The 25,643-nt window shown below is 45.0% G+C and overlaps 1 protein-coding gene across 1 annotated transcript in view; it reads right to left on the bottom strand.

Moving 5' to 3' along the window:
* LOC129588069 (titin-like) overlaps window positions 1–25,643 on the bottom strand; it is a 35,835-nt gene extending 10,192 nt beyond the window's left edge. The window contains 35 exon segments of the mRNA XM_055482105.1: window positions 30–419; window positions 486–890; window positions 978–1,373; window positions 1,660–2,236; window positions 2,394–2,677; window positions 2,753–3,179; window positions 3,239–3,351; window positions 3,421–3,924; window positions 4,007–4,414; window positions 4,492–4,794; window positions 5,755–6,181; window positions 6,291–6,549; window positions 6,620–6,831; window positions 6,890–7,419; window positions 7,506–7,605; window positions 7,671–8,248; window positions 9,634–10,426; window positions 13,884–14,080; window positions 14,163–16,190; window positions 16,292–17,161; window positions 17,250–17,433; window positions 17,512–17,655; window positions 17,658–17,711; window positions 17,767–17,889; window positions 17,964–18,278; window positions 18,438–18,626; window positions 18,692–18,985; window positions 19,059–19,508; window positions 20,004–20,540; window positions 20,659–20,742; window positions 20,745–21,034; window positions 21,497–21,602; window positions 22,239–22,430; window positions 23,923–24,045; window positions 25,023–25,643. Of these exon segments, the coding sequence (XP_055338080.1) occupies window positions 30–419; window positions 486–890; window positions 978–1,373; window positions 1,660–2,236; window positions 2,394–2,677; window positions 2,753–3,179; window positions 3,239–3,351; window positions 3,421–3,924; window positions 4,007–4,414; window positions 4,492–4,794; window positions 5,755–6,181; window positions 6,291–6,549; window positions 6,620–6,831; window positions 6,890–7,419; window positions 7,506–7,605; window positions 7,671–8,248; window positions 9,634–10,426; window positions 13,884–14,080; window positions 14,163–16,190; window positions 16,292–17,161; window positions 17,250–17,433; window positions 17,512–17,655; window positions 17,658–17,711; window positions 17,767–17,889; window positions 17,964–18,278; window positions 18,438–18,626; window positions 18,692–18,985; window positions 19,059–19,508; window positions 20,004–20,540; window positions 20,659–20,742; window positions 20,745–21,034; window positions 21,497–21,602; window positions 22,239–22,430; window positions 23,923–24,045; window positions 25,023–25,118 (12,982 nt within the window). The 5' untranslated portion in view covers window positions 25,119–25,643.

Raw genomic sequence — 25,643 nt, 5'->3', positions numbered from 1 at the left:
AACCTGAAAGGCAGTGGGCATGTACGTACCCCTCACAAGCACGCTGCACGTGGCGACGGCCTGGCCCAGCTCGTTGGTGGCACGGCAAGTGTATGTCCCGGCGTCTTCCGGCCGAATATCGGCGATGTCCAGTGCCACGAATCCGAAATCGTTCGTCACGCCGAATCGCGAGCCGACATCAATAGGTCGTTCATTATGGAACCATTCCACTTTGCATCCAACTGGGATCAATCGACTTTCCAGGTGGAGCTTGTCACCTTCGGTTAGTTCGAGGTTGCGAAATGGCACCGTGAAAACTGGTCGCTGGATGTTGGGTCGTTCATCGGGCCCCTTCAGAGGAGCGGCATCGTAGCTTTCCAATTGCTGAATTTTGCCCAGACTGTTCGCATGTAGTGTATCCGTGAGTAAGGATTTTTTAGCTGTAACGGAAAAATTTGATGGAAAACTAATCACTATGCACGCCGGTGTGTGCTAGACGTGCTTACCCAACACTGTAATTCGCGCTGCGGTAACGTCCTCGCCTTTATCGTTGTACGCACGTACTACATACTCGCCGGCATCATCCGCACGCAGATCGCCAATGGTCAAGGCCACGTAACCAAAGTCATTAATGAATCGGTAGCGGCTGCCTTGAGGCACCGGTCGGCCGTTATGGAACCACTCCACTCGGGTGTTGGAGTCGACATTCTCCAGTCGGGCCTCAAAATGTGCTTGCTGGCCTTCAGATAAATCCGATCGCTGCGTGCGGAGTGGCTGAACAAAACGCGGTGCAAGTGACGGAGCATCTTGCGCAATAGGTTCGCGATGGGTGGAACTGCGCCATGCCTCCAGTTGTTGGATTTTGTGCAGACCTTCCGGGTTTTGGGTTTCGAAAGATATTGTTTTCTTGCCTAGAATAGTATGAGTGGTAAGCAACACTGGGCAATGAAAACAGATTGCAATTGACTCGTGGTTTGTTTAAGAACAGAGGCACTTACCGCGCACAAGTAGGTCAGCAGATTGGTCAATACGACCCAGCTGATTATGAGCAACTACGGTGTAGCGTCCGGTATCTTCTGCGGTGGCTCCAACGATATGTAAAGCGACATAACCAAAATCATGAGTGGTTTTGAAGCGATGGCTGGCCTGCAGTGGTTGTCCATCTTTGTACCATTCCACCTTCAGCTTAGAGTCGTTAATAGGTTCCAAGCGGCATTCAAAGTGGGCATGCTGGTCCTCTGGGATGTCTTGACTTTTGATTTGACTCAAGAATCGAGGAGCGTGGGAAGGGGTCACCTGGTCAGCAACGTGATAGGTCCTGTCAACATCTTCAAAGCGCTGAATTTGGCTAAGGCTCTGGGCATTGATTGGCTGCGTGAGAATGCTTTTTTCGCCTGTTAAAACAATATTCAGTGAATAGTGTTTCGAATTATTGGAAACAACTGACTTTGCTAACAAATGAAACATAGACTAAAATCAGTAAAATGTATAAAAAATCAAAGTTTAGTGCGCTTACCAAAATAACGGAAGATATGAAAATGCTGTGGATAATATTTAATTTTAAAGCATGATAAATCAATAATAACAGGTTTTTAAAGCGAATTATTTAGTAATTTTGTAGTATTTAAAATTTAGCGAAGCATTTAATGCAGGTTTTGGATATACGAAAGTATGACTCACTAAGCACTTGAATTTGACACGTTTGTGCTGCCTCGCCGGCCGCATTAGTCGCCTTGACCATGTACAACCCGCTATCCCCGGGATGCAAATTCGAAATGTCCAACGCCACAAATCCAAAATCGTTCACGGTCTTTATTCTGGACCCATCGAGCAGTGGACGACCATTGTGAAACCATTCCACTTTCTGAGTTGGTTCGTTAATGGGCGTCAAACGCGTTTCCAGATGGACGGAAGTGCCCTCGACTAGGTTAGTGTGATTGTGTAATGGGGTCCGGAACTGTGGGCGCTCCACATGCGATGACAGCTCCTTTTGGGAATACACTCGCTTTTCCTCCAAGTGCTGTAACTGCACCAGTCGATCGGGATTATCTGTTCCTAACAGCATGGACGCTTCGTTCAATACGTTCAAACGTGTTCGGGTTTCCACTTGTCCTGCTTTGTTTTTGATCACGCAGACCCAGTCGCCTGCATCGTCTGGACGGACACCAATGATGTCCAGGGCGATAAAGCCGAAATCACATACGGTACGAATGCGAGAACTTGCCGTAACTGGTTGTCCATTCTTGTACCATTCAACCTGCCGGTACCATAATACGCGCGTTTAATATACTGTTGCAATTGTGACCGCGCTTTTCAGACTTCTTTTATATACTTCTATCTGTCAAAGCACCATTGTCCTAGACAACATTTCATGAATACCACTATTGCAAATACGAAATACATAGCTGCATTACCTGAATGCCTTCGGTAGGCTGAATTTGACATTCAAAATGAGCAGACTTCCCTTCCGGCATTGTTTGTTCCGGACGCAGCGGCTTCAACAGCTTGGGCGGCAACACTACAGTGGTCACTTCCCGCGGACGAATGTCGCGGCTGCTCCAGTCTTCCAGATGCTGAATATTTTCCAGATTAGCAGCTGTCGAAGACTCATAAGAAATTGACTTTTCTCCAGCAACAGAGATTTTGCAGTTAACTGCCGCTTCGCCAAAGGCATTAATGGCTCGGCACGTATAGACACCTAGCAATACATTTTCAGAATTCTTAATTCCGGCTAACCAAATACGCAGTTCTATTAGTCAGAAACATGATGTACCAGTATCTTCTGGATAGCTGTGAATAATGTCCAAAGCAACATGACCCCAGTCGTTTGTGGTTTTGAAACGAGCACCAGCCTGCAGTGGCTGCCCGTCCTTATACCATAGTACCGTTAATGTGGAGTCTCCCACTGGGATCAGTCTCGATTCTAGATGGATTGGTGCTCCTTGCTTAGCCGTAGCATTGTGCAACGGCTGCGTGAACACGGGTGCCTGGCCGGGCGCAGTCGGTTGCACCTGAGCGGCACTGGATGCCGTTTTGGACGAAGACACTTGTCGATCAAAATTAGTTGTTGTCTGGGTGCGAGTTTCCTGCTGGCTGACATGGCGCTGTATAGGAGGTTGTGGTTGAGGCTGCGGAGCTGGTCGCGGTTGTGGATACGGTTGAGGAGCTGGGATACAGTGCAACGTTGTCGACGTAAACGCCTAAAAAGTTGTAGTATAACGGAATACACGAACTTGATACCATTGACAGGTTAATGTACTTCTCCAGCAGCATTTGCCACTCTCAGGGTATATACTCCGGCATCCTCCGGATAAACAGTCAGAATATCAATGGCCGCATAGCCCTCAGCGAAGGAAGTCCTGACGCGATTATCTAAAAAATTCTGGCTATAATTTTCAAAAATTTGACGAACAGGGTCGCTCAAAAGCGTTTTAAAGTTACCTGAATGCACCGGCTGGCCATTTTTAAGCCAAGTAAACACCAAATCGTCGCCTTGTCCTGTAGCTCTAACTTCCATATGTAGTCGAGAACCTTCAAGAACGTTGTAATCTGGCTCCAGATGTCTCATAAAGGTGGGAGCAGCCGGCTGCACCGAAAGCGACGAATTGTAGACCGTCTTGGTCGTAGTCGTTCGGGTGACCTTATCGTATCCATCGTAGCCGCTCGTATTGTGTGTGGATGATACTTGATTGTAACCGTTATATCCGTCATACTGAGGCACGATGCTGCTTGACGTATTGTAGGTTTGCTTGATGTTGGTTGATGAATGGTGCGTTCCCACTGCCCGGCCGCTTTGCTCTGGTTCAACCCTCAACGTGGCACTACTGCGGACGTCACCGGCTCCATTGTGAGCTTTGACCATGTACATCCCGCTGTCTTCCGGACGGAGCTGTTTGATAGTTAGCACGGCGCGACCAAACATGTACTTCATATCAAATCGTTCGCCTGTAACGCAACAGTCACACTCAACCCTAGGAAAGAAGCGGTTTGTTCACTACGGTACATGTGGAAGTTTTTATTGACTTACTCATTTGGATGGTCTGTCCATTACGGAACCATTCCACTTTCATGAGCTGATCATCAGCCGGCTCAATCTGCGCTTCGAAAACCGCTACACTGCCTTCCGGAAGTCCATCCAGGTTTTTCAGTTGCTTGGCAAACTTGGGTTTCGGCGCTAGCGCTGGGCCTTTCTGCTTAAAGGGCGGCATGGCGCCACCGCCGCTGATGGGCTGCTGATAGACTGGTGCTCCCGAGCCGCTGAACTGCTGGTTATAAGCCGGATTCTGCCGTGGATAACATCGCAAAGTAGCGGTCTGCTGGGCCTCACCGGCGGCATTTATTGCCCGGCATGTGTACACCCCAGCATCTGACGTGGTTAAGTTAAGAATATCCAGACTGACGAAGCCAAAATTGTTGCCAAAAATATGCCGCGAATCTTAAAATGCCGAAGTTAGACTGTGTGGTTATACTAATGAGTGTACTGTAAACGAACACTGATGATTGTATGTTTACCTGATGGGATGAGCTGGCCGTTGTGATACCACTCGACGCGCAATGTTTGGTCACCGATCGGAATCAGACAGGTCTCAAAGTGCGCCCGATCGCCTTCGTACAACTCCAGATCGTTCAGCAAAGAAGTGAATGACGGTTTCTCTCCACCGGGACCACCGTGCGCAGAAGCCGCTCCCATGTAGGATGGTGGCTGTCGGGAAGGCCGTAAACGATACGTTTCCGGTTGCTGTGGAGGCTGCTCTTCGCGTCGTGGAACACGAGGAACGTAAAAACCACCAGGGATAATAAGGTCTCTGGGCAAAGCTAAATCAATTCACACCAAGTGGTTTAGTTGACATCCATTTCAATGCCGGCTTATAAAAAATGTATATGCATTCTTTATCAAGACCTTAATCCATTTATTTTAATTTTAATACTATTTAGACATGTTAAAGCAAGCAGAGAATAATGCTGGCGAAGAAGATATCAAGTACTCGTATTGTGCTTCCGCTACAGTGCGATCAAAAAGACTGGTTTTGTAAAATGTTTTTACACTGAACGAAGAACAGAAAAATTACGCGGGTAATCAAATTATATGCAATTATTTGTGATTTAAAACTATTTCGAGCAGCGTTATAAAATGAAGTAGACAGTAGAGTCCAAGGGGTCACCAGTCACTATAAACTGAACGTTTTGGGATAGGAGATACTGCTGATGAATGCCGACTACTCGAACTACTGGTTTATTCAGTTTCAAGGAAAAGGTGTTCTGATTGTGATAAAAAAGGTGTTCTGATTGTAATAAAATAATTCTTTTAATACAATTTAGTAAACAGCTCTCACTCATTCTCTTATGCGAGACTACGAGTTGAAGTACTGATAAAATTTTAACATTACCATGTACGGATAATTATGAAATCAAACCCGATGGCTTACCTATTTATGTTATTACGCAATAAGTTAATTGGAATTTATAGGCATTAGCAACCAATGGTAGACTACGGGCATAACAAATACTTGTTTACTTTTTAAACTGTTTACAAATGGAAGATCGGTCAAGCAAGTTTGAAAGGTGACGCCGTGACGCATAATTGGCAGTGTTGCGGAATAGCAATTAACGACTTGCTACAGAGAGGCAATGTATATTTTATTATGCCGTCGGCCATGATAATGTAATCCATCACGGCAATCATATTACACATAAAAAAACAGCGAAAAAATATATTGATAGAAAAACTGGCATCCGACGTTATTGGTAATCCGAAGAGTTTTGATCTGCACTCACCCTCAACTGTAACTTTGGCTTTTGTCGAACTAGTCCCAACAGAATTCCTAGCATGACACTGGTACCAATCTGAATCACCCAGTGTGGCATTATCCATAACAAGTGTGGATACACCATTTCTAGTATCAATGCGATATTCGGGTCCGGAGAAGATCTCGACTGCTCCCTTGTGCCAAGTGATGGTAGGAGCCGGCATACCAATGGCACGCGCTTGTAATGTCACCGGTTCGCCTTCCTTTACTTGTTGATTAATTAGCTTTTGCACAAAGCTCGGTGCAGTTAATTTGTCTGATTCTTCCACGGTTACATTCACGACAAACTGCGTTTCGCCAGAAATATTGCGGGCAACACAACGGTACTGTCCGCCATCGTCTAACATGGCATGAGTGATCATTAAGGAATGGGCTCCACTTTCATTGACTATGAGCTAATGGAGAGGCGTTGTCAAAATAATGTTTGAAATTTTCCGGGCTTCGAAATATGACATACAATAATAATACTGCCACCGCCACGCTAATATTCAACTAATTCTATACCTTGTGTGTCCAATCATCCAGCACTTCCACTCCATTTCTGAACCAAATAACATCTGGGTAGGGTCGGCCACTGACCCGACAGTCCAGTCGAAACATTTGACCTTCCTTGATGTGAGCTTCCGGTGGCACGGAGACAAACCGCGGTGCCATACTTTTGTCGTATGTTCCTTCGTCCGCGTGCTGTCTGGGACCGAGCGATGAATCTCGATGTCGTATTCCGCTCGCAGATTGTTGGCGATGCAGATCCGGTTGGGAATTCCTGTTATCCAAACGTGAGAAATAATCATTTATGGTGGAATCACCTAGTTAGTAACGCAATAAATCCGTACACTCTTTGCAGTACTGGTTGCTGCCTATGGTCAATGGTGACGGTCGCTGAACACGCATCCTGTCCGACAGGATTTTCTGCGATTGCCGTATAATTTCCAGCGTCTTCCTTTAGCGCCATGCGAACGGTAAGGCCGACATAATCGCCGTCCTGATGGTAAACATGCCGAGCGGAGTATGCTGGCAGTCGCTGGCCGTTTTTCAGCCATGACACCTAAACCGCAGGAAATTTCGAGCATTTAAGCGATAATGGTGATGTACTTCGCACTTACAATGGGCCGAGGATTTCCGCTGACTCGTCCATACAGCTGTACTTCGGCTCCCTCGGCCACGCGCACCGGTGCGATCACCTGGATAAATCGCGGCGGTTCCATGCCGCCGCTGCCGTAGCCATTCATGTCGCCACGGGATTCGGGCCGCAGCTCCGTACTGCTCAGAAAACTAGACTCCCGATACTGACTTTCGGTTAGCAAGCGCTTCTCAAAAGCATCCGGAACGAAATCCGAACCCGACGAGGTATGCGCCTGACCCAAGGCAGGACGCTTTAGCGCCTGCTGACGATTGGATAACGGTGAATAGATGCCAAGACCGGCGTCGCCCATATCCACATCGCTGTGATCCGACACAGCATTCCGGTATGAGACGTTGGATGATTGGATGTTGGGTTTTTTTGGCTTAACGACGTCGTAATGCGGTGCAGCGGCTGCTGACTGAAGAGGCTGTACGGTATGAAACTGTGAAACTGGCTGCTGCTTGGGCAGGACAGCTGGCGCTATTTTCGGACCAGCCGTTGGCAGGGATGCTAATTACAATTTACACAACATCAAGCTACTGCAAACACCAGATGGAAAACTGTATATAAATCAGAAGGGGAAACGAAAGACTCACGCTCAACGGTTAGAAAGCCGGTTGAGGAGCGACTGCCTAGACTGTTGGTAGCGCGACACGTATATTCGCCTGAATCTTCTGGATACGCCTCCGGGATCACCTAATGCCATTAAGATAAACAATCACAACGTGCACGCCGGTTTTCGTATTATAGATGGTAGCTACCAATGTGCAGATTCCGTTTTTGAATTTCTGTTGGTAGTCGGTGCTGGGCTGGATTTCTACACTATTGCGGAACCACTGTACGGTCACCGGCTCACCGGGTGCACCGGATAATTCGCACTCTAACACAACTCGGTTGCGTTCAGTGATGTGTTGTGGATAGAGTGTCCGCACAAAGTGAGGCGCCCCAGCTGTCGGCGTATGCGACACAGGCACTGGTCGAGTGGCGGTAAATGTAGTAAAGTCGTCGGTGTCGCGGAGAATTTGTCCGGGCTGGAGAATTACTAATTCCGCAATGCAGATACTCTCGCCGGCCGGGTTAACAGCCCGAATTTTGTAGTGTCCGGCATCGGCCGGAAAGGCTTCCGGGATGGTCAGCTGATGCAGATCACCGTGGTGGGTTATGCGGAAATCAGTGGAGTTCTTTATGGGAACGTTTTCTCGGAACCACGTCACTTCGGGGGTGGGGCTGCCAACAACGCGGGCTTCGAAGACAACTTTTTCGCCGGGCTTGACACCGCGAGACAGCAGCTTCAGTGTGTACGTGGGCGGTGTTAGCTCGGTTGGCGGCACAAACGGCACTAAAAACAACTTTCGTTCAAGCCGGGATTAATGACTGTACGTATCACTATTCCAAAATGCAAATACAGTGTTCAAAAAATGATTCATCCACGTCAGCTACTGCTGCTTTGTCGACTCCTTCTTTGGTAACGACATACGTAAGCCGGTGCTTCAGACAGCGATAAAACTCCATTTCACACATTCTGTCTCGGTATCATAATTGAACGCAATTGCGTTCATAACATTTCTTGACTAATGAGAAAAACCTTTATAGTAATTTTTTCTTTATTTCCTTTATCAGCCTGTCATCGCAAGTACACCGTCTTTTTCTTTATATAAATGTTTGGTTGCGGCCTATGGTTTTTAAACCTGACAAAAACTCACCAGATGCGGTAATAAAATTATTAATCCGCTATTCCTTAAGACTGCAACCACACAGCAAACAGCTAGGCGGTAAAATTGGTCAAATAATGTAAAAATTCAGACGTAAATAAAAGTTCTTTAGATACACAATGTGGTAAATAATTTTAGCAAAACAACAACTTCCGCACCATCACTTTTACATCACTGAAAGTGATGAATGCATTCAGCTTCTGAGCACAATAAATGTGTCGGCAACAGGTTTTAGTGCAGCAAAGTACAAATAATGCAAATCTATAATCGCTGGCGCCTTGAGGGCACAATAAAGTCTACCTAAATACGATGAAGATTACACGTGCAGTGAAGGGTAAGAAGCCGATTCGGCATTTCTGCCGATCAAGACATTAAAGGCCATTGCATTCAAGTGAAATACAAACAAAAGCCATGCGCCCGAAAATGGAGAAGATGAGCATACTTGTGCGGTTTTTTACACCTTAACGCTCACTGCCGTAATAGATGGTTATCTTTCACAAGTGCAATCCGTGTAGCAGACTGCAGTAATTGTGCACAGCAGCCGTAGCATTCCGTCGATTTGTTGTCAACGTATAAGCCACTAGGTAGACATCGCATAATTGATGTTCTCGAAATTTTTGATTTGACCTTGCCCAGTATTTTCAAAAAATAGCGCAACACGCGGGACGATAGCATAACACACCCGTCATATTTTCAGTTTAATAACGTTAGCGCACAACAATGACAAACTGAATATGACTGCAAACATAGCTAAGTTGTTTATATTTAAGTTTAGATGGTACTGGGTAGGTTTGAATGTACTCTGTATACATACGTATATAACCCTGGCATTTTTCCAGAGCTCACGGGAAGCTACAGTATGCCGATATACCTATCCCTAATACGCAATTATAATTTCATATTTACGGAGTTGTTTGCGGCCTGTACTTTAAATAAACTGTTTCGTAAATTTAAGTCATCGTAACAGATCGTAATTTTCAACGGATCGGTTTCCAGTTGTTATTTTATTTACCTGGAGCACTAGGAACGAATTCCGTTAAGTTTTTAGCCGGAGCTGCATGAGGTGACCAGATAATCGGTCGCACCGGCTGCTCGCGGACTGGCTCTTGAGGTATTGTAGTAAACTGTGTCGCATGCGGTTTCTCCAGAGGTACCGGTCTGTAGTCTGGTACGGTTGGGGTTAAATTAAACGCCTGCTCCACTCGAGCAAAGGTCTTTTCTTGTTCTAGTGAAGGTGGCACCCATTTCTTTGGTGTCACCGGTACAGTAACCGGCTTGGGCATCACTTGGGGTGGTGAAGGCGGCATAAAGGGCCGGGCATATGTCTCGGTGACCTTTTCACGCTCCTCCACCACATCGGTCACCTCCACCGGAGGGGGTAAACTGATCTCAGGAGTTTCCCGAACAAACGTCTTTTCAAACGGGGGAAAGTGGGGTGGACGGGGTTCTGGCTGTTTTTCGACTGGTTTAACGTTTATCTGAGCGGAACAAGTAGCTTTGCCCTGGCTGTTGTCGGCTTGGCAGACGTATCTTCCGCTGTCATGTTGTCTGGAGTACGGAATCGTGAGACTGTGTTTCTGACCGACATTACGAATGTCGTACTCAATGCTGTTGAGCACTACACCATCTTTTAGCCACTGGACGTGGCACTGTGGACCCGATATGGTGCATTCTAGTCGAACGGGACCTCCTTCTTCCACCGCAGTGTCATGGAACAACTGCAGAAATTGTGGCGGAGGTAAAACAGGCTTTTCCGCCACTCGCGGTGCTGCAGGCATACTTGGCTGGGCTATCAAATCTGCCACCTATTAATCGGAAATGGGTAACACAGCCGCTGAGTTGGATATTATTATGGGGGTATTCAAGTTGTCCGCACAAGCTTAACGTGCCATTTTTTTTAAACATCAGTTTATCGACCGAAGCGTAGCGAAGGTCTTCTATGTTCAAGGATAATGAAAAATGTGGTGTCTGTGCGTTGGTCACCGCCACCAAATCCACATATGCGCGGTGGCATTGGTTACCTGATGCACATAAGCACGCTGGCCGTATATACTCAAGCCAAATGTAATTCATGGTGTCTGTGCGTCGGTCACCGCCACCAAATGCACATATGCGCGGTTGCATTTGTTACCTGATGCACATATGCACGCTGGCCGTATATACTCAAGCCAAATGTAATTCGTGGTGTCTGTGCGTCGGTCACCGCCACCAAATGCACATATGCGCGGTGGCATTTGTTACCTGATGCACATATGCACGCTGGCCGTATATGCTCAAGCCAAATGTAATTCATGGTGTCTGTGCGTCGGTCACCGCCACCAAATGCACATATGCGCGGTGGTATTTGTTACCTGATGCACATATGCACGCTGGCCATATACAGTACAAGAAACAGCCTCGGCTTCGCCTCCGCGTTTCTTGGGTTCTAAACTCCTTGGCCGGTTTACGGATTGTTAACTTAGAACGGATAAATCTGAAGAGCCCGATAACAACAATTTTATAAAAAAATGGATGTTTTGGTTTCGTGCAGTCGAACGCAATTACTTTGGCTTTACAGATCATTTTTTGTTAAATTTTCTTAGCGAAAAACCATCCGAATCTAATCACCCACGAGAGTATCACATTACAAACTAAAAGGACGCTAAGACTGGACAGTGGTGCTAGATAGGTAACCCATTAAGAACTTAGCAGGCCCTGCTCTATTTTGCTCAGTAATATTGCAGTTTGGTCATACGTTCACCTAACGGGCTCTGTGCACTGGATAGCTTTGGTAGCTCGGTCACCCACCTACCTAACGGGATCTATGCAAAGGACAGTACTGGTAAACTCGGTCATTAGATCACTTAACGGAGTTTATGCGCTGGACAGTAGTGCTAGCTCGCTCATTAGATCACTTAACGGAGTTCGTGCACTGGACAGTAGTGGTAGCTCGGTCCCGCGTTCACCTAACGGGCTCATTGCACTGGACAGTATTGGTAGCTCGGTCACCCATCTACCTAACGGGCTCATTGCACTGGACAGTATTGGTAGCTCGGTCATCCATCTACCTAACGGGATCTATGCCCTGGACAGTATCGGCAGCTCGGTCACCCATCTACCCAACGAGATCTATGCATTGGACAGCATTGGTAGCTCGGTCACCCATCTACCTAACGGGATCTATGCACTAGACAATAGTGGTAGCTCGGTCACTAGATCACTTAACGGAGTTCGTGCACTGGACAGTAGTGGTAGCTCGGGCACGCGTTCACCTAACGGACTCTGTGCACTGGACAGTATTGGCTTGGTCACCCATCTACCTAACGGGATCTATGCATTGGACAGTACTGGTAGCTCGGTCACCCATCTACCTAACGGGATCTATGCACTAGACAGTAGTGTTAGCTTGAGCCTTGGTCACGCGTTCACCTAACGTGCTCTGTGCACTGGACAATATTGGTAGCTCGGTCACCCATCTACCTAACGGGATCTATGCACTGGACAGTATTGGTAGCTCGGTCACCCATCTACCTAACGGGATCTATGCACTGGACAGTATCGGCAGCTCGGTCACCCATCTACCTAACGAGATCTATGCATTGGACAGTATTGGTAGCTCGGTCACCCATCTACCTAACGGGATCTATGCACTAGACAGTAGTGGTAGCTCGGTCACTAGATCACTTAACGGAGTTCGTGCACTGGACAGTAGTGTTAGCTCGGTCACGCGTTAACCTAACGGGCTCTGTGTGCTGGGCAGTATTGGTAGCTCGGTCAGCCATCTTCCTAACGGGATCTATGCACTGGACAGTAGTGGTAGCTCGGTCACTAGATCACTTAACGGAGTTTGTGCACTGGACAGTAGTGGTATCTCGGTACTCTTTCACCTAACGGGTTCTGGGCACTGGACAGTGGTGGTAGCTCGGTCACTTACTCAATTAGCGATTTTTTGACGCACTCAATCACTAGGTGAGTGACTGACCGAGCTCAACCTGTCCAGTAAGAAATATCGCTAGGTAAGGAGAAAAATCGCTAGGTGAGGATGTGACCCTGCTACAACTACTGTCCAGTGCACAGCCCGTTAGGTGAGCAAGAGCAAAGCCCGCTCGATGACTCACTCACCTAGAAATTTCGCTCAGTGGGCAGTAATGGTGTTTCGGTCACTCACTTGTCTAGTGATTTTTCTTACTGGTCAGTGGTGGTAGCTCGGTCACCCACTCATCTAGAGATTCCGCTCAGTGGTCGGTGATAGTGTTTCGATCACTCACTCGTCCAGTGATTTTTCGTATTGATTTTATATTTGATATTTTTACATTTTATATCGGTTGATTTTAAACGTGTTTCGAGCTCGGCAACACCGGCAGCAATATTTGAATAACGCGAGTGTTTGAATAAGTACAATAATTTATTTATTTTTCGGTTGAATTAGTGTGATAATTATGTCAATTGGTATTTTGTATTGTATCTAGGCAAATATTTCTAAGTTTCAAGGTGACCTTTAAGATGGGTTGGATCAATCTGGTCTTGATGCCGGCTCAATATTTTCATAAAAAAAAACACATGCCGGCCACTTCTGAACTATCCCGGATCTAATGGCGTTGTCCGTTTTTCCAGAAGTTTTATGGTTATAGAGATCTCAAAACTATGGGGCGCCGCGCGTAGTATAGATCTTGTACTTAATACTCAAGCCAAATGTAATTCATGGTGTCTGTGGGTCGGTCACCAACGCGGCACCGCGAAAGGCAAATATGCATGGTGATGTTTGCAGCCCGGATGCGCAAATATACACGTTAACCGTATGCATTGGTCGGTGGTCATCTCGCCGATATGATCAAAAGATTACTGATTGCTTTTCCCTTTAGGTAAAAATGGCAATAGAACGCTACAAAAGCGTCCATGAGGGCATTACACCGTATTCAGCAGATAATTCTACCATTGACTACTTTGCATATGTACATATTGTGGTGGTGGTGACCTCCCATAGCTCTGCATGAACCGGCATAAATTATTCCACAAGAGCTGAAGAAATTAAGATTTTTTGTAATTTCAAAACATGTATTCGAAACATTCACTTATCTGCAAAATTTTACGTAAATGCGTACCGGGGGCCAGAGGCCGAGATTTCACTTGTCACTGTACTACAAATTCTACCAACCGGGATTAGAGCACTAAGTAATCGAGGAGGATTGCCTACAGAAAAAGGGGTGCCAATCACTCTGTACATAGTCCTGCTACGCTTCGGTCTTGCAGTGCCCGCAAAAAGCGAGTGCACTTTCCTAGTACCTTAAGATTGCAGTAGCACTTTCCGATACCGGCCTGGTTAACCGCCTGGATCATAAAAACACCGGCATCTTCTGCAAAAACCTCCGGAATCTCCAATACGCATTCGCCGGTAGCTTGATTATATCGAGTCAGATAATCCGCATGCTTGGGAATTTCAACATCGTCTTTGAACCATTTAATTTCCAAGGGTGTAGTTCCTGCAGACAGTGTTGGTCGTGTTCGCACAAAAATAACAGAATTTTTCACGCACTACTGAAAATTCTCAAGATCAAGACCCACCTGATACGCTGCATTTTAGTTGCAGAGAATGACCTTCTTCTACCGTATGGTCAACCGACAACTCAGTGAACCTCGGAGCTTCCATATCGGGCGGCGCACCTTCGTATCGAACAACGTTGGTCTCCTCGATTCTCGTAACAGTTGTATTTTTATAGTAGCCCTCATCGCCGGGTGGCATGTTCTGGACAGTAGTTTCCGTTACAGTAGCGTCGTGGAGTGGTTTAGGAAGAGTTGGTGGAGCGGGTTTAACGTGCGTCTCCGTCCGTGCTACGGAAGCTACATCGGCTTCGTTGACCACCACAACGCATCTTGTCGTGGTCTCCCCCTCGTCATTCTTGGCCGTGCATACATATTCTCCCGAATGTTCCGGTTTGGGGTTCTTGATTTCCAGAAAGCAGCGGCTCTCTTTCGGCTGGGTCAAATCATGATGAAAAGTGCTGACTTTGGCTGGCTCTTCTCCCATCAAAATATCGACACTGGCCAGGACCACATTACCATTTTTTCTCCATTGCACTTGCGGCTCTCCTACGCTGGACACGATTGCTTCCAGACGTAGAGGGTTACCCGGCTGGACATCCACGTTTTGTGGCAAGTTTTTTCTAAATTCCGGCTTGGGCGGTTTAGGCGGCACTGGCGGCGGTACTTTTGTGTGGATTTTCACGTTGCAGGTGGTTTTTGTTTCGCCCTCGGGATTTTTTGCCACACACACGTACTGTCCAGAATGAACTGGTAGCGGATTGGATATTATCAGATAATGCCGGTCGACTTGTGGATTAGTGCTCAGTGGTTCCTTTCCTAGCGAAATGTCCACGTCAGCCACAACAACGTTTCCGTTTCGGTACCACTGCACGGCGGATTCCGGCTGCGCTTCGATTATTGCTTCAAGTCGAAGTGGTTCAGTGTCAGAAACCTCAACATGGTTTGGTAGGGGCCGCGCGAATTCCGGTTTGAAAGGGAGGACGGACGGTTTCGGTGGCACTTCCGGTCCTTTTGGTTTCTCTTTCACGGACACGGTGCACTGCGCTTTCGCTTCACCAGCACTATTCCGCGCCAAACAAACATATTCACCTTGATCGTCTACCGTCGGGCTGTTGATAACGATGAAAAGACGGTCAGTTTCTGGATTTTGTTGCAGTTTTTCTCTGCCCACCACCAGCTGAGCACTCGGAGTAAGTAGCACTCCATTCTTGAACCACTGCACCTCGGCCGCCGGCTGCGAGATTACTGTCGTTTCCAGTTTAATGAGTTGCCCTTCGCTGAATTCCAGACTTTCCGGAAGGATTTGCGGAAATGACGGTATCAGCGTCACCTGACTGGTCTTCTGTGGTGGAGGAGGCGCCGCTTCAGGAATTTGGGGTGGTGACGGAGGCAAGAGAACGACAGTGTGAGATCGTGATTCGCCAGCTGAATTCTTTGCCACACATGCATATGGGCCCACATCTGAAGCTGTGACTTTGTCTATCAGGATAAAATGCCGATGAGTGAATGGTTGAGAAGGGATGGCTTCCTTTCCCACTGTGGTATTAGCATTAACAATAACGACATTGTTGTTTTTCGTCCAAGTCACAGTTGCCTCCGGTTGGGATTTGATTATTGCTTCTAAGCGCACCTGTTGTCCGGGCTGCGTTTCCGTTTGCGCCAAAAGCGGCATTTGGAACTCCGGTTTGACCTCCGGAAGGTCTGCCCTTTCAGGGGTATGTTCCGGTGTACGAGGAACAACCGGCGTCGATGGGAGCTGAGCATCCACAATGCAAGTGGTAACTGCTTCGCCTAATTTATTTCTAGCTTTACATACATACGTCCCGGCATTCGGAGGTGAATATTCAAAGATAACACAGGTTGCGATTTTGCCGTCGAATTTTATTACACGATTTCGGCTATCGTGCAACACAGCGCCGTTTTGTAACCATTCAATATCCGGAGCCGGCACGCCGCTAACGTGACATTCCAGCTTGACCAGCTCGCCCAGTTCACCGATCTGATTAGTCAGCAGTTTGGTAAAGAAAGGAGACTGCTCGCCGCTTTCCGCTAAAACAAATAAAAATAGCCAACATAAAAATTTTAATCTGCTTGATACAAAACGGAGCTTGCAAAAACAAAGCATGCTGTTTCTACAAATACAAACTTACTAGGAGCCGTAAACGTAATGGAGCACGTGGCAACACCTCGTGGATTCAAAGCTTTACATTCGTACACGCCCTGATCTTCAACACTGGCTGCGGGGATAATCAGTTGTGTGGTTCCTTCTTCGTTGGGTGGTAAGACCCGTAACTTTGTTTTTCCAGGCACAATAGCTATACCGTTTTTGTACCAGGTCACGGTCGGCCGAGGGTTGCCGATCACCTGACATTCGAACTGCAAACCGGATCCCTCAACGGCGGTGGCATCCTGCGGTGTCTTTAAGAACACCGGGGGCGTCATTTCAGCAGTCGGCATTTCTTCGTCCAGAACATTCAGGCGCGCTTCGGAAACCGCTAAACCACCGGAGTTCTCCGCTGAACAACTAAACAATCCCGTATCCTCCGGGAAAGTTTCCTCGATTTTTAGCGCACATTCTCCGGTTTGTGAATCGAAGGTGATTCGGTAATCAGGATTATTGGAAATCGGCATCCCATCACGGAACCATCTGACAACCGGCACCGGCAAGCCAACCACACGGCACCGAAATTCGGCTGGTTTTCCAGCAGGCACGTCTACCTGGTGCAATTGCTCTTCAAATCTGGCCGGCTGTAGCTGAGCTTTTTGAGCCACGGGGACAGCTGGAGCCGCTACCGGTTTCTCATGTACAACGGGAATGGTGTGCTCGTCCAGTTTTTGTGTCTTTGTCGGCGGCTGGCCGGCTTCGAGTTCTTCGTTCGACTTCGATCGTGTTAACTTTACAGTTTTTGAGTGAAGATTCTCCGCTATACTGAAGAGCTCATTACTGATGACTGAGAATGACTCCATAACATCGCGGTTCTTCTTAATCAGATATTCCACTCGACTGGGACCTTTTTGGCCTGTTTAAATTTAAACAGCTGTGATGCTAATTTTTCATAACAACGGTTAATTGAACTTGCTTCTACGTCGACACCTCGAGTCACATACCGAAAACTTGCAGACTAATTTCCATTAATGATTTGACCCGTTCTTCTTGTCTCTTTTCCCCCGGACCCAAAAAATGTTCCATTTGACTCAAAACATTGTTAGCGTCTTCCGGACCTTTGCACTCGGTTGTCTTCCGCCCGATTGTCACAAGTGCCTGAGTGGCTTCTTTGTACCATTGCTCCGCCTACAAGACAACAAAGCACCACTCACAATTCTTGCCGCCAAAACACCAACGTGGTCCATGATTTCTCGTTTTACGAACCTCCTCGAGTTTTTCGTAGAAGTTTACGGCTAGTTCTGTCCTCTTTGTCATGGCACCCACGTCACGGTAGAATGTAGACCACAATTTTTCCACCTCGTCTTTCGCTGGACGGATATCGGGAAATTGTTTAGCGGCCTCGGGGGTGCAGAAACGAAAGTGGTCACAGTCGACACATAATTTTTGACTTGTGTCGAAATCGTCTAAAATGGTAATAAAATCAAGGCAGCTGAAAAGGGGTATTATTTATTACCGTACTTCAACGCTTTGGGTAAAACTGGTTTGAATTTCCTGTATCCTTTTTGCTCCTTGCAAGCTTTCGCCCATTTCCTCTTTACGTCGATTAAGTTGATCGGTCAAATCAGTGATTCTTTGGCGAAGCTAAAATAACATTTTATAGTGTGCGGATACACTTTTGATTTTGGGTAGTGTAATACGATTCATTGTTTTATTACTTCTTCGCCGTCTTTCCGCAGTTTCATTACGTTAAGGTGGTTCTGCAACAGGAGATTTTGTTGATTCCAGATCCGATCCCACGTGGCGCGTTTGTCCTTGACACTTTTGTGGAAGGTGTCCAGATCAATGGACTGTGGATAATTTTGCCGGATCCTGTTGATTATGACATCGCCCATGTGGACGACGTCTTCGTATACCCGCGTAATATGTTCACGCTGTTCGCTGTGGCGGTGGATGAACTGTTCTGTGGCTTCCACACCACCCGGCAGCGAAGTGTTGATCATATTCTCATACGAAAACATCAGTTTTTCTAGCTGAAAACCATAAAACGATTTAATCCTGCACAATACTTCTCGGTACATATTGTAAGCTGATTGTGAAATCAAAACGGCAAAATCTCGTTTTTCTACATGGACCATCCGAAAAACTACAGCAGCCGAGCATGCGGCTGCAAAGATCGTTAAGGCAAATACCTCGTTAACACGACCATAAAATTCACTGGCCATCTTGAGCAGAACTTTGTATTCTTCGATACGTTGGACAAATCGTTCGTATGCTTTGGTAAGGTCATTAACGACCATGTCCCTTTCCGAAGCCGTTTCGGCATCGACAGGCGGGGCTTTGGCTGTCTGGACCAATCGATCCACCTTGCTACGAACCTCCTAATAACCCAATGAACTGATAAATTTTTTGCACAGCAGAAACGCAGTAGAATTAATGTACATACATTAAGCGTCGGCTCGAAAGCCGATAATTTGGATCGGAGTTGATCCGTTTCCTCCTGGTTTGCACCGAGATATCCCAGCTGCAGTCCCTGGAAGGCTTCCCGCTCCGTTTTGATGATCCAAGTTATGGTCTGATGGACTTCTTCCACAATTTCCCGCCAAACTGTTCGTTTCTGACGCATACTCTGCGAAGCTTTCGTAATGTTAGCGAAATTCTTCAAATCTTCCTGCAACCGCTCCAGAGTGGAATTGACGGCTGCCGCCGCTTGACTGACGTCGACTTGTGCCGCAGGAGCCTGCGTGACAAAACAAATCAGCTTCTTTTTGCACATGACTCATTGCAGTAGCTCAATATATGTCACAACAAACCTTGGGGGTGGTTGTGAAGAAATCACCGGCTTTTTGTTGTAAGGCGCTGATCAAATCGTGTAATATGGTCAATCGGTGTTCGAAGTTGCTGGCGTGCAGTTCCGAGGACGGATCTTCATTGTACAAATTGGATATGCTGCGCAAGACATCCACTTCAGCGGAAACCCGAGATGCCACCTTCTGGAATTCTGCATACGGCAAGACGATATCCAGCCGGGATTTGAGCATGCTTTCTAGGTCACTCCAGCGGGTTTTCATTTCGGCCGATTTCTCCGCGACTTCCTTTAATTCAGCCGGATCAAGACCAGCCGGCTGTTTGGTAATTTGAGCAACCAGGGTCATCAACGCTTCAAAGTCCGAATCACGTGTCCTCATTTCGTCGTATAATTGTTCATGCAGATCCAGAAAATCCTTTGCACCATTTAAAGATGGAGGTAAAATTCGATGAGCCTGAAATCAATTCGAGAGAGGCTGTTACAGCAAAATTTAAGAAAAACCTGTGATATGAGTGTCATCAATTACGAGCTAATTATTGTACAAAAATTAACTTTAGGCTAATTACCTACCGTACGGTACAGTAGGCGTTGCCGTTATTATGAAAATTTATGAACACCCTCCAAAATTTTCTCGAATCTTTTACTACATTTTACTCAGGAGAAAGTTTTCAACTTTTAAACATGCGCTGAAGAACAATAAAGAATTTTTTTCCATTTTCATTTCAATGTTTTTATGGAGAAACCATACTTACGTTCCAAAGATACGTTCAGTTAGTTAAGTTAATGTTTTAGCGAATGACAGAAATTGTACCCTACTGGTTTATTTGCTACATTACTGCCTGCATATAGGACATCGACGATTCTGAAACGAATTAATCGTTTCCAGAAGGATTAATTTTTCGTTTTTCTTTCATAGGAGTATTGTATGATACATAATCCATTCTTTTACCTTGAGCAAAACTTCGACCACGTGAACTGTCCATTCATACAACGAAGTATAAATTTCCGTAAATTTCCGAAAGACCTCGCCTCTCTTGGCCAGCGAACTTTGCAAAGCGGCACATTTCGCGGTCAGAGCATTTAATGCGTTTTGCAGATCACGTAGGGCGTGCTCAACTCCGCCGGCGTCAAGTGTCTCTACGCGCTCCAGTAACATTTGGCCCTCATGGAAAACTGGAGCAGCAGCAAATTTCGCGCTGTCCAACAGTTCCTTCTGCCGTGCCACCAAATCTTGCGGCTTAATTTGCTCCTTCTGTGTATCCATTTGGTTCAACGCTTGATCCGTCTGGGAAATTATCGTCAGAGTGCTCTGGTATTTTTCATAAAATTCCACGGTAAGGCTCAACACAAAGCGGCGCCGGTCAATGCGCAGATAAGTTTTTTCAATTTGATCAACAAGTTGCTGAAATTCCCGATCCACTTCCGGTGGACAAGGCGAAATTTGTGCGTGAAGGCGGCGCAGTTGTAACGAGCTATCGTAAATTTCCTGCAAAATTTAAAACATTCACATTCATTTAAACTGCAAAATTTAAGATTTGAACATTCCTGCAAAATGTAAAGTTTGTATAAACATTCAATTTCCGCAGTTAATAAATTTTCATTACTTTGGCGCTGGTTTCATGTTGTTGATGAGCTGTCCAGATCGTTTTGGATTCTGGAAGGTTACTTCCAATGGTTGTGAATTTTTTTTATCCGCCGCTAGGAGAATTTCAAACAATTTCCGTAATTTCTCCATGCTTTGCTGTAATGAGAGGAAATTTTGGTGCGATAACAGTTGTTGCCGGCGTCGCTGCCACAGTTCTTCCAATCGTTTCCGCCGGTCATGTACTTTTTCCAGCAATTCCTCTACAATGTGGCATGCAGCTGTGGTTGCATGGTCGTAACCTCGCGAGTCGGCGGCTGGTATGCGCCGTAAATCATTAATGAACTCCACCAGAGCTTGAGCTTCGCCAAGCAGCCGCATCGACGACTCCAAAATGTCTGCAACATTTACAGTAGACGTGAACTGTGTATTGTATGTACTGTACTCTGTATACTATATAGATATATGCGTGTTACTACATAGGTGGACCGCGCGTTTTGCGAACAGCTGGTCCTTCGAGCGACGAAATTATTCTTAACAATTGTTTAAATGCTGTTTGGCATTTGATATTAAACGTCGAGTACCGGAAACAACGGTATACATACCATTATTATTTATTTTATTAACCTTTATTTCCTAATTACTCACATAGTCAACGTCTATGTGCGCTAACCGTTGTCGCAACCTTTTCTATAAACTATAAGGTATGATTTACTTTGCCAGTTAGTAACTTGAAGCACAAAGAAACCGAAAAGACATCGAAGTACAGTTTATACAGTGCCGGCTATTTAAAGAAAGAAAAGAAAAAGGCGAAATGACACCTGTATGTCGTACTACATTCATTAACAGTCGTTACTCACCTTTACGAATCATCGTGTTTTCCTGTAGCCAATCTTTTGCGCTACCGGTGTAGCTATCCATAACTTTCTCCATTTCTTTTTGAGTTTCAGTAATTTTTTGGTTGCACTGAAAGTAATAATACAGAGTATTACCTACCTGGGATGTTGCAACTATGACTGAAATAACATTGAGGAAATGCATTTTACGTCACCACTACCGCAAAGTTAACTTCTGCAACTAATTTTTCGTATTTGCGTACTATATGTACGTTCAATTAAGTTATATCAAGCAGGCAAACATTGATTCACTGCACGAAGTGCAACATGGAAAAATCAGTAGCCATCCATCCATTCACAAATCAGGATATAAAATACATGATTAATTACAATGTTTCGCTGGGTATAATTTTCGAAAAACTACTCGGGCATATGCATCTGCACTTTGCAGCTATGTCCTGATAACCAGGTTTGAGAAAACGGAAATGACTTGAGAATTCCTAATCAACGCAAGCAATACGAAACTTTAAGAAAACCCTTTAAAAAAACCATGGTAGCGGTGTTTACAGTAAGTACTTTGGTTTAAAAAATAGGACGTGAGAAGACAGTTCCGGCAACACAAGAGAAGCATTGCATATTTAGTGACGAAATGGGAACGTACATGGGAACGTGGGAATAGTGGTTACATGGGAACGTTTGTTCCCATGTAACCATTATCGGCCTTTGATTAAATAATAAACAGTGTTTGATTAATTCGCCATCATACCTCTTCAACCTTCTGGTGGAACGCAATAGCTCGTTCTAAAAGAAGTCTCCGATATTCCAGAAGATCATTCAAATCACGCCAAGCCTGACCCAGACTATCGGCCATTGCGCCGTAAACTTCCCGTTTGGGTTGTTGGGTGATTATCAAGTCATCCGCTTGAGCCAGCAATTCCTCCACGTTTGGTTGTTTAGCCTGGTCGCAAAAAAAATTTTATAATAAAAGATTTTATTGTCAGTCTGCATAAATTTGTATTATGTCGCGCGCCTTATCCAACAAACTTAAACGGTGCATTACACGCTGACCACATGGCTACTGACAAATTATCGGCTGAAAACAATTAAACGGCGCATGTTAACATACAGTAATACATCTGCCAACCGTCAAAAACCGAAAAGAAAACCCGCTTCGCCCACAACCAGCCGCGATCACAACACTGCATGAGGGCGCATAAAATTTTCTTTTGACCAGATGCGTCAAGAAAAGTTGCGTGTAGAAAAGGTGATAGTTTTACGGCAATAAAAAGGTTGGCAAAGATGAGTTATTGAGAAATAAAAATCCATTCGGAAATGTTTGATGATAAGTGCGATAGAAGTATCGCTCATGATCAGCAGTCACACATATAAGTACTTAATGGTATGTCTAGCACAGGAATAATTGATTACGTATACGCATCTGCGGAAAGGGCAACATTCTTTCAAACATAAAGCACGAAATAGGGAAAGGGTGTTGCATCCACAAACCTTTGGGTGAAGTGGTCAGTATTGCACTTGAAATAATCGGCATCTTTATCATGTTAAATTATTTTACCATTCCGTGACTGAGCTACGCCTTGCTAACAGACTAAAAGGGCCCATTTTAAAAAATTCTGTACTGCAGGGTGCTAGCGATATCAATAGGATATACAATTTTCAAATAATACTGCTCTTCAGCCATCTTTTGTTTACATTTACAATCGAAAACATTAATCATACGGCTCCAACTGGGTCGGTACATGTGAGCACATGGAAGTCAGATGGTTATTTAGGGATCTTTATAACCGTGAGCGAGTGATTTTGCCCGCAAACAGGATGGATACCTTTTTAAGAACTAACTTAAAGAAGTCTGTAGAACTTACAATTAATTAATTAGAAGCGCGTGCAGTCGTCAGAGTGATAAGTTGCTTTAATTTTGTTCTTATTTGTTCCCTGTGATCAATATGCATAATGAGAAAATATCCTCACAGTAGCAAGAAGCTGCATTTGCAAATAATAGATACTGCAGTATCTATTATTTTGCAAATGCAGCTTCTTGCACATTCCTCTTTGTCCAGCTGGACAAAGAGGAATGTGTTGTACTGTACATATCCTAGTCATTAGTTTTACGAACATAACGAAACAGTTGGTTAAAATTAAACTAAAAGAATAAGCATTTGCAAGAAAATTATCATTTTTAAAAAAATGAAGTATCTTTTTAACTCATGACCTCTTAATAATTTGCACTCATAATAATTTGCACACTCATAATAATTTGCGAATCTTAATTAAAGGACTTATCCAATTAAATTTGAAGTACGAGTACGTAATACCTTTTGCATGCTTCTACGCTAATATAAGCTTTGGCTATAAACTGCCCTAAACATATTGCCATGCTCTTGATCGTGAACTTTATTATCAACTTTGCTGGGTTTGTTTACTATGAGACGTACCGCAAGTTTGGCCAAGCATTCGTTATGCTCTTTGGCCAAAGATATTGCCTCCTCCAGCGATTTTCCAATGTCGGCAATCCCCGGCTCCATTTCTTGAACCCGCAGGTGTAACTCATCCTTGTGCTGCTCATATCAAACGAATTTAAGTTTTAATATACTTGTGTTTTATCGTAATAATTTTTCTATATTGAGAAACTGTGGTCTTACCGATAGCACGTACTACGACAAAGCAGAAGTTATCAAAGCTGGACGGTAAATATTTATGAAAGACAATTAATTTGTATTGGTCATAACGCACATATAAAGAGTGGGCAAATAAGATTGATTTGGTATCATGTGCCTATGGTGGCGGTGACTCAATATGATTAATATCTAGGTGGTCTATAATAATACTTTTGCAAAATTAATGACAAAGATTTTTTACAACAAAAATTCTGCGTTGGGGCTTATGCTTCCCGTTTTCCAGACGGCATAATTACTGTAGAGTAAGTTTGGTGTTGCTGCTTGTCGGCAGTGCCCTGCTTAATGGTTGGACACTTGCCAAGGGTGAAGAAAATGTCGAGCACTAACGTCGATAGTTTTTTTCTAAATTGTGCCAGTAGCACTACTCTCGAATTGGAGAGCAGCGAAAAAACTATTCTCAATCCAGTCGATTGCGGTACCATTGAAATCGGCGGTTTTTTATGTACTGCGTAATAGTGTATGGATGAAAATACAGTACTTTCTTTTGGTTCTTCCTGTGAATGCACCAGGTTTGAACTAGCCGAATAGGTTTGAAGGAACTGATAACAGCGTAAATATGTAGGTAAATGTTATACAGTTGCTTTACATAACTACTGGCTTTATTAATCTAGCGAGCAATGGAAAATTTGCAGTTTGAAAGAAACGTCCTTGCATGGTTTTATAAATGATAAAAGTTAAAATTCTAGTTCTGCTGTTATAATTACCGGCAGACGTTTATCAGTTTTATGCATTTTAATGACTAGTATAACCATGAGAACTATATATAGTAATTTTTCTCATAGATCATGATCTGGCTTTGATTTCACGGACAGTAAATTTGTTTACAGATAGCAATGCCAGTTTGAAAAAGAGTTTACCTTCAGCACAGCAAGCACAATCCGTGTACGTCCTGTTTGTACGGCAATTGTGCTGATAGTTGTTGCCGTCAGATTTGTTGCCAACGCATCCGTCATGATTGCCGCCACAGATTTCCAGATACACGCAGTACTAGTTCCGCAGCGCACCGGTGTGAACTTTTTTCAGACAAAAAATGTATTTAATCCATAATCTGGATATCGGAAAAACAGTGTATGCAATATTTCCCATGCGCCGCTTCAGTTTCCGCATTGAAAAGACATTTCCATAGATCCCGGCGATGTTTGCCGCTAAGCGCAGTCTACTGACCGTTAAGCGCAAGCAAATTTAGTTATGGATAGGACAGCAAGCGCTTGTTTGCATCCACAAACAACAAATCGCAACACTTGCTGATATGCACGTCGCGATGTGGATTACTTTCTCAAAATACGCATATGTATGTTCCGGTGTAAAATTGGCTCACAGTGTTTAACGTAATACAAATTTGCTATGTAGCCCGATGACGTAAGCAGACGTATTTGTGGCAGGCGCAGCAGCAGTAAGTATTATACGGCCTACATGTTAACAAACTTCAACTTGAACCTGCAGCTCGCGCGCAGGAAGATGCCACCAAATTTTTACGG

This window comes from Paramacrobiotus metropolitanus, unplaced genomic scaffold, assembly GCF_019649055.1.
Source record: "Paramacrobiotus metropolitanus isolate TYO unplaced genomic scaffold, Prichtersi_v1.0 Parri_scaffold0000028, whole genome shotgun sequence".
Taxonomy (NCBI): Eukaryota; Metazoa; Tardigrada; class Eutardigrada; order Parachela; family Macrobiotidae; genus Paramacrobiotus; species Paramacrobiotus metropolitanus.
Note: the sequence above shows the minus strand (reverse complement) of the source record. Positions and strands in the feature narration are given on the sequence as shown.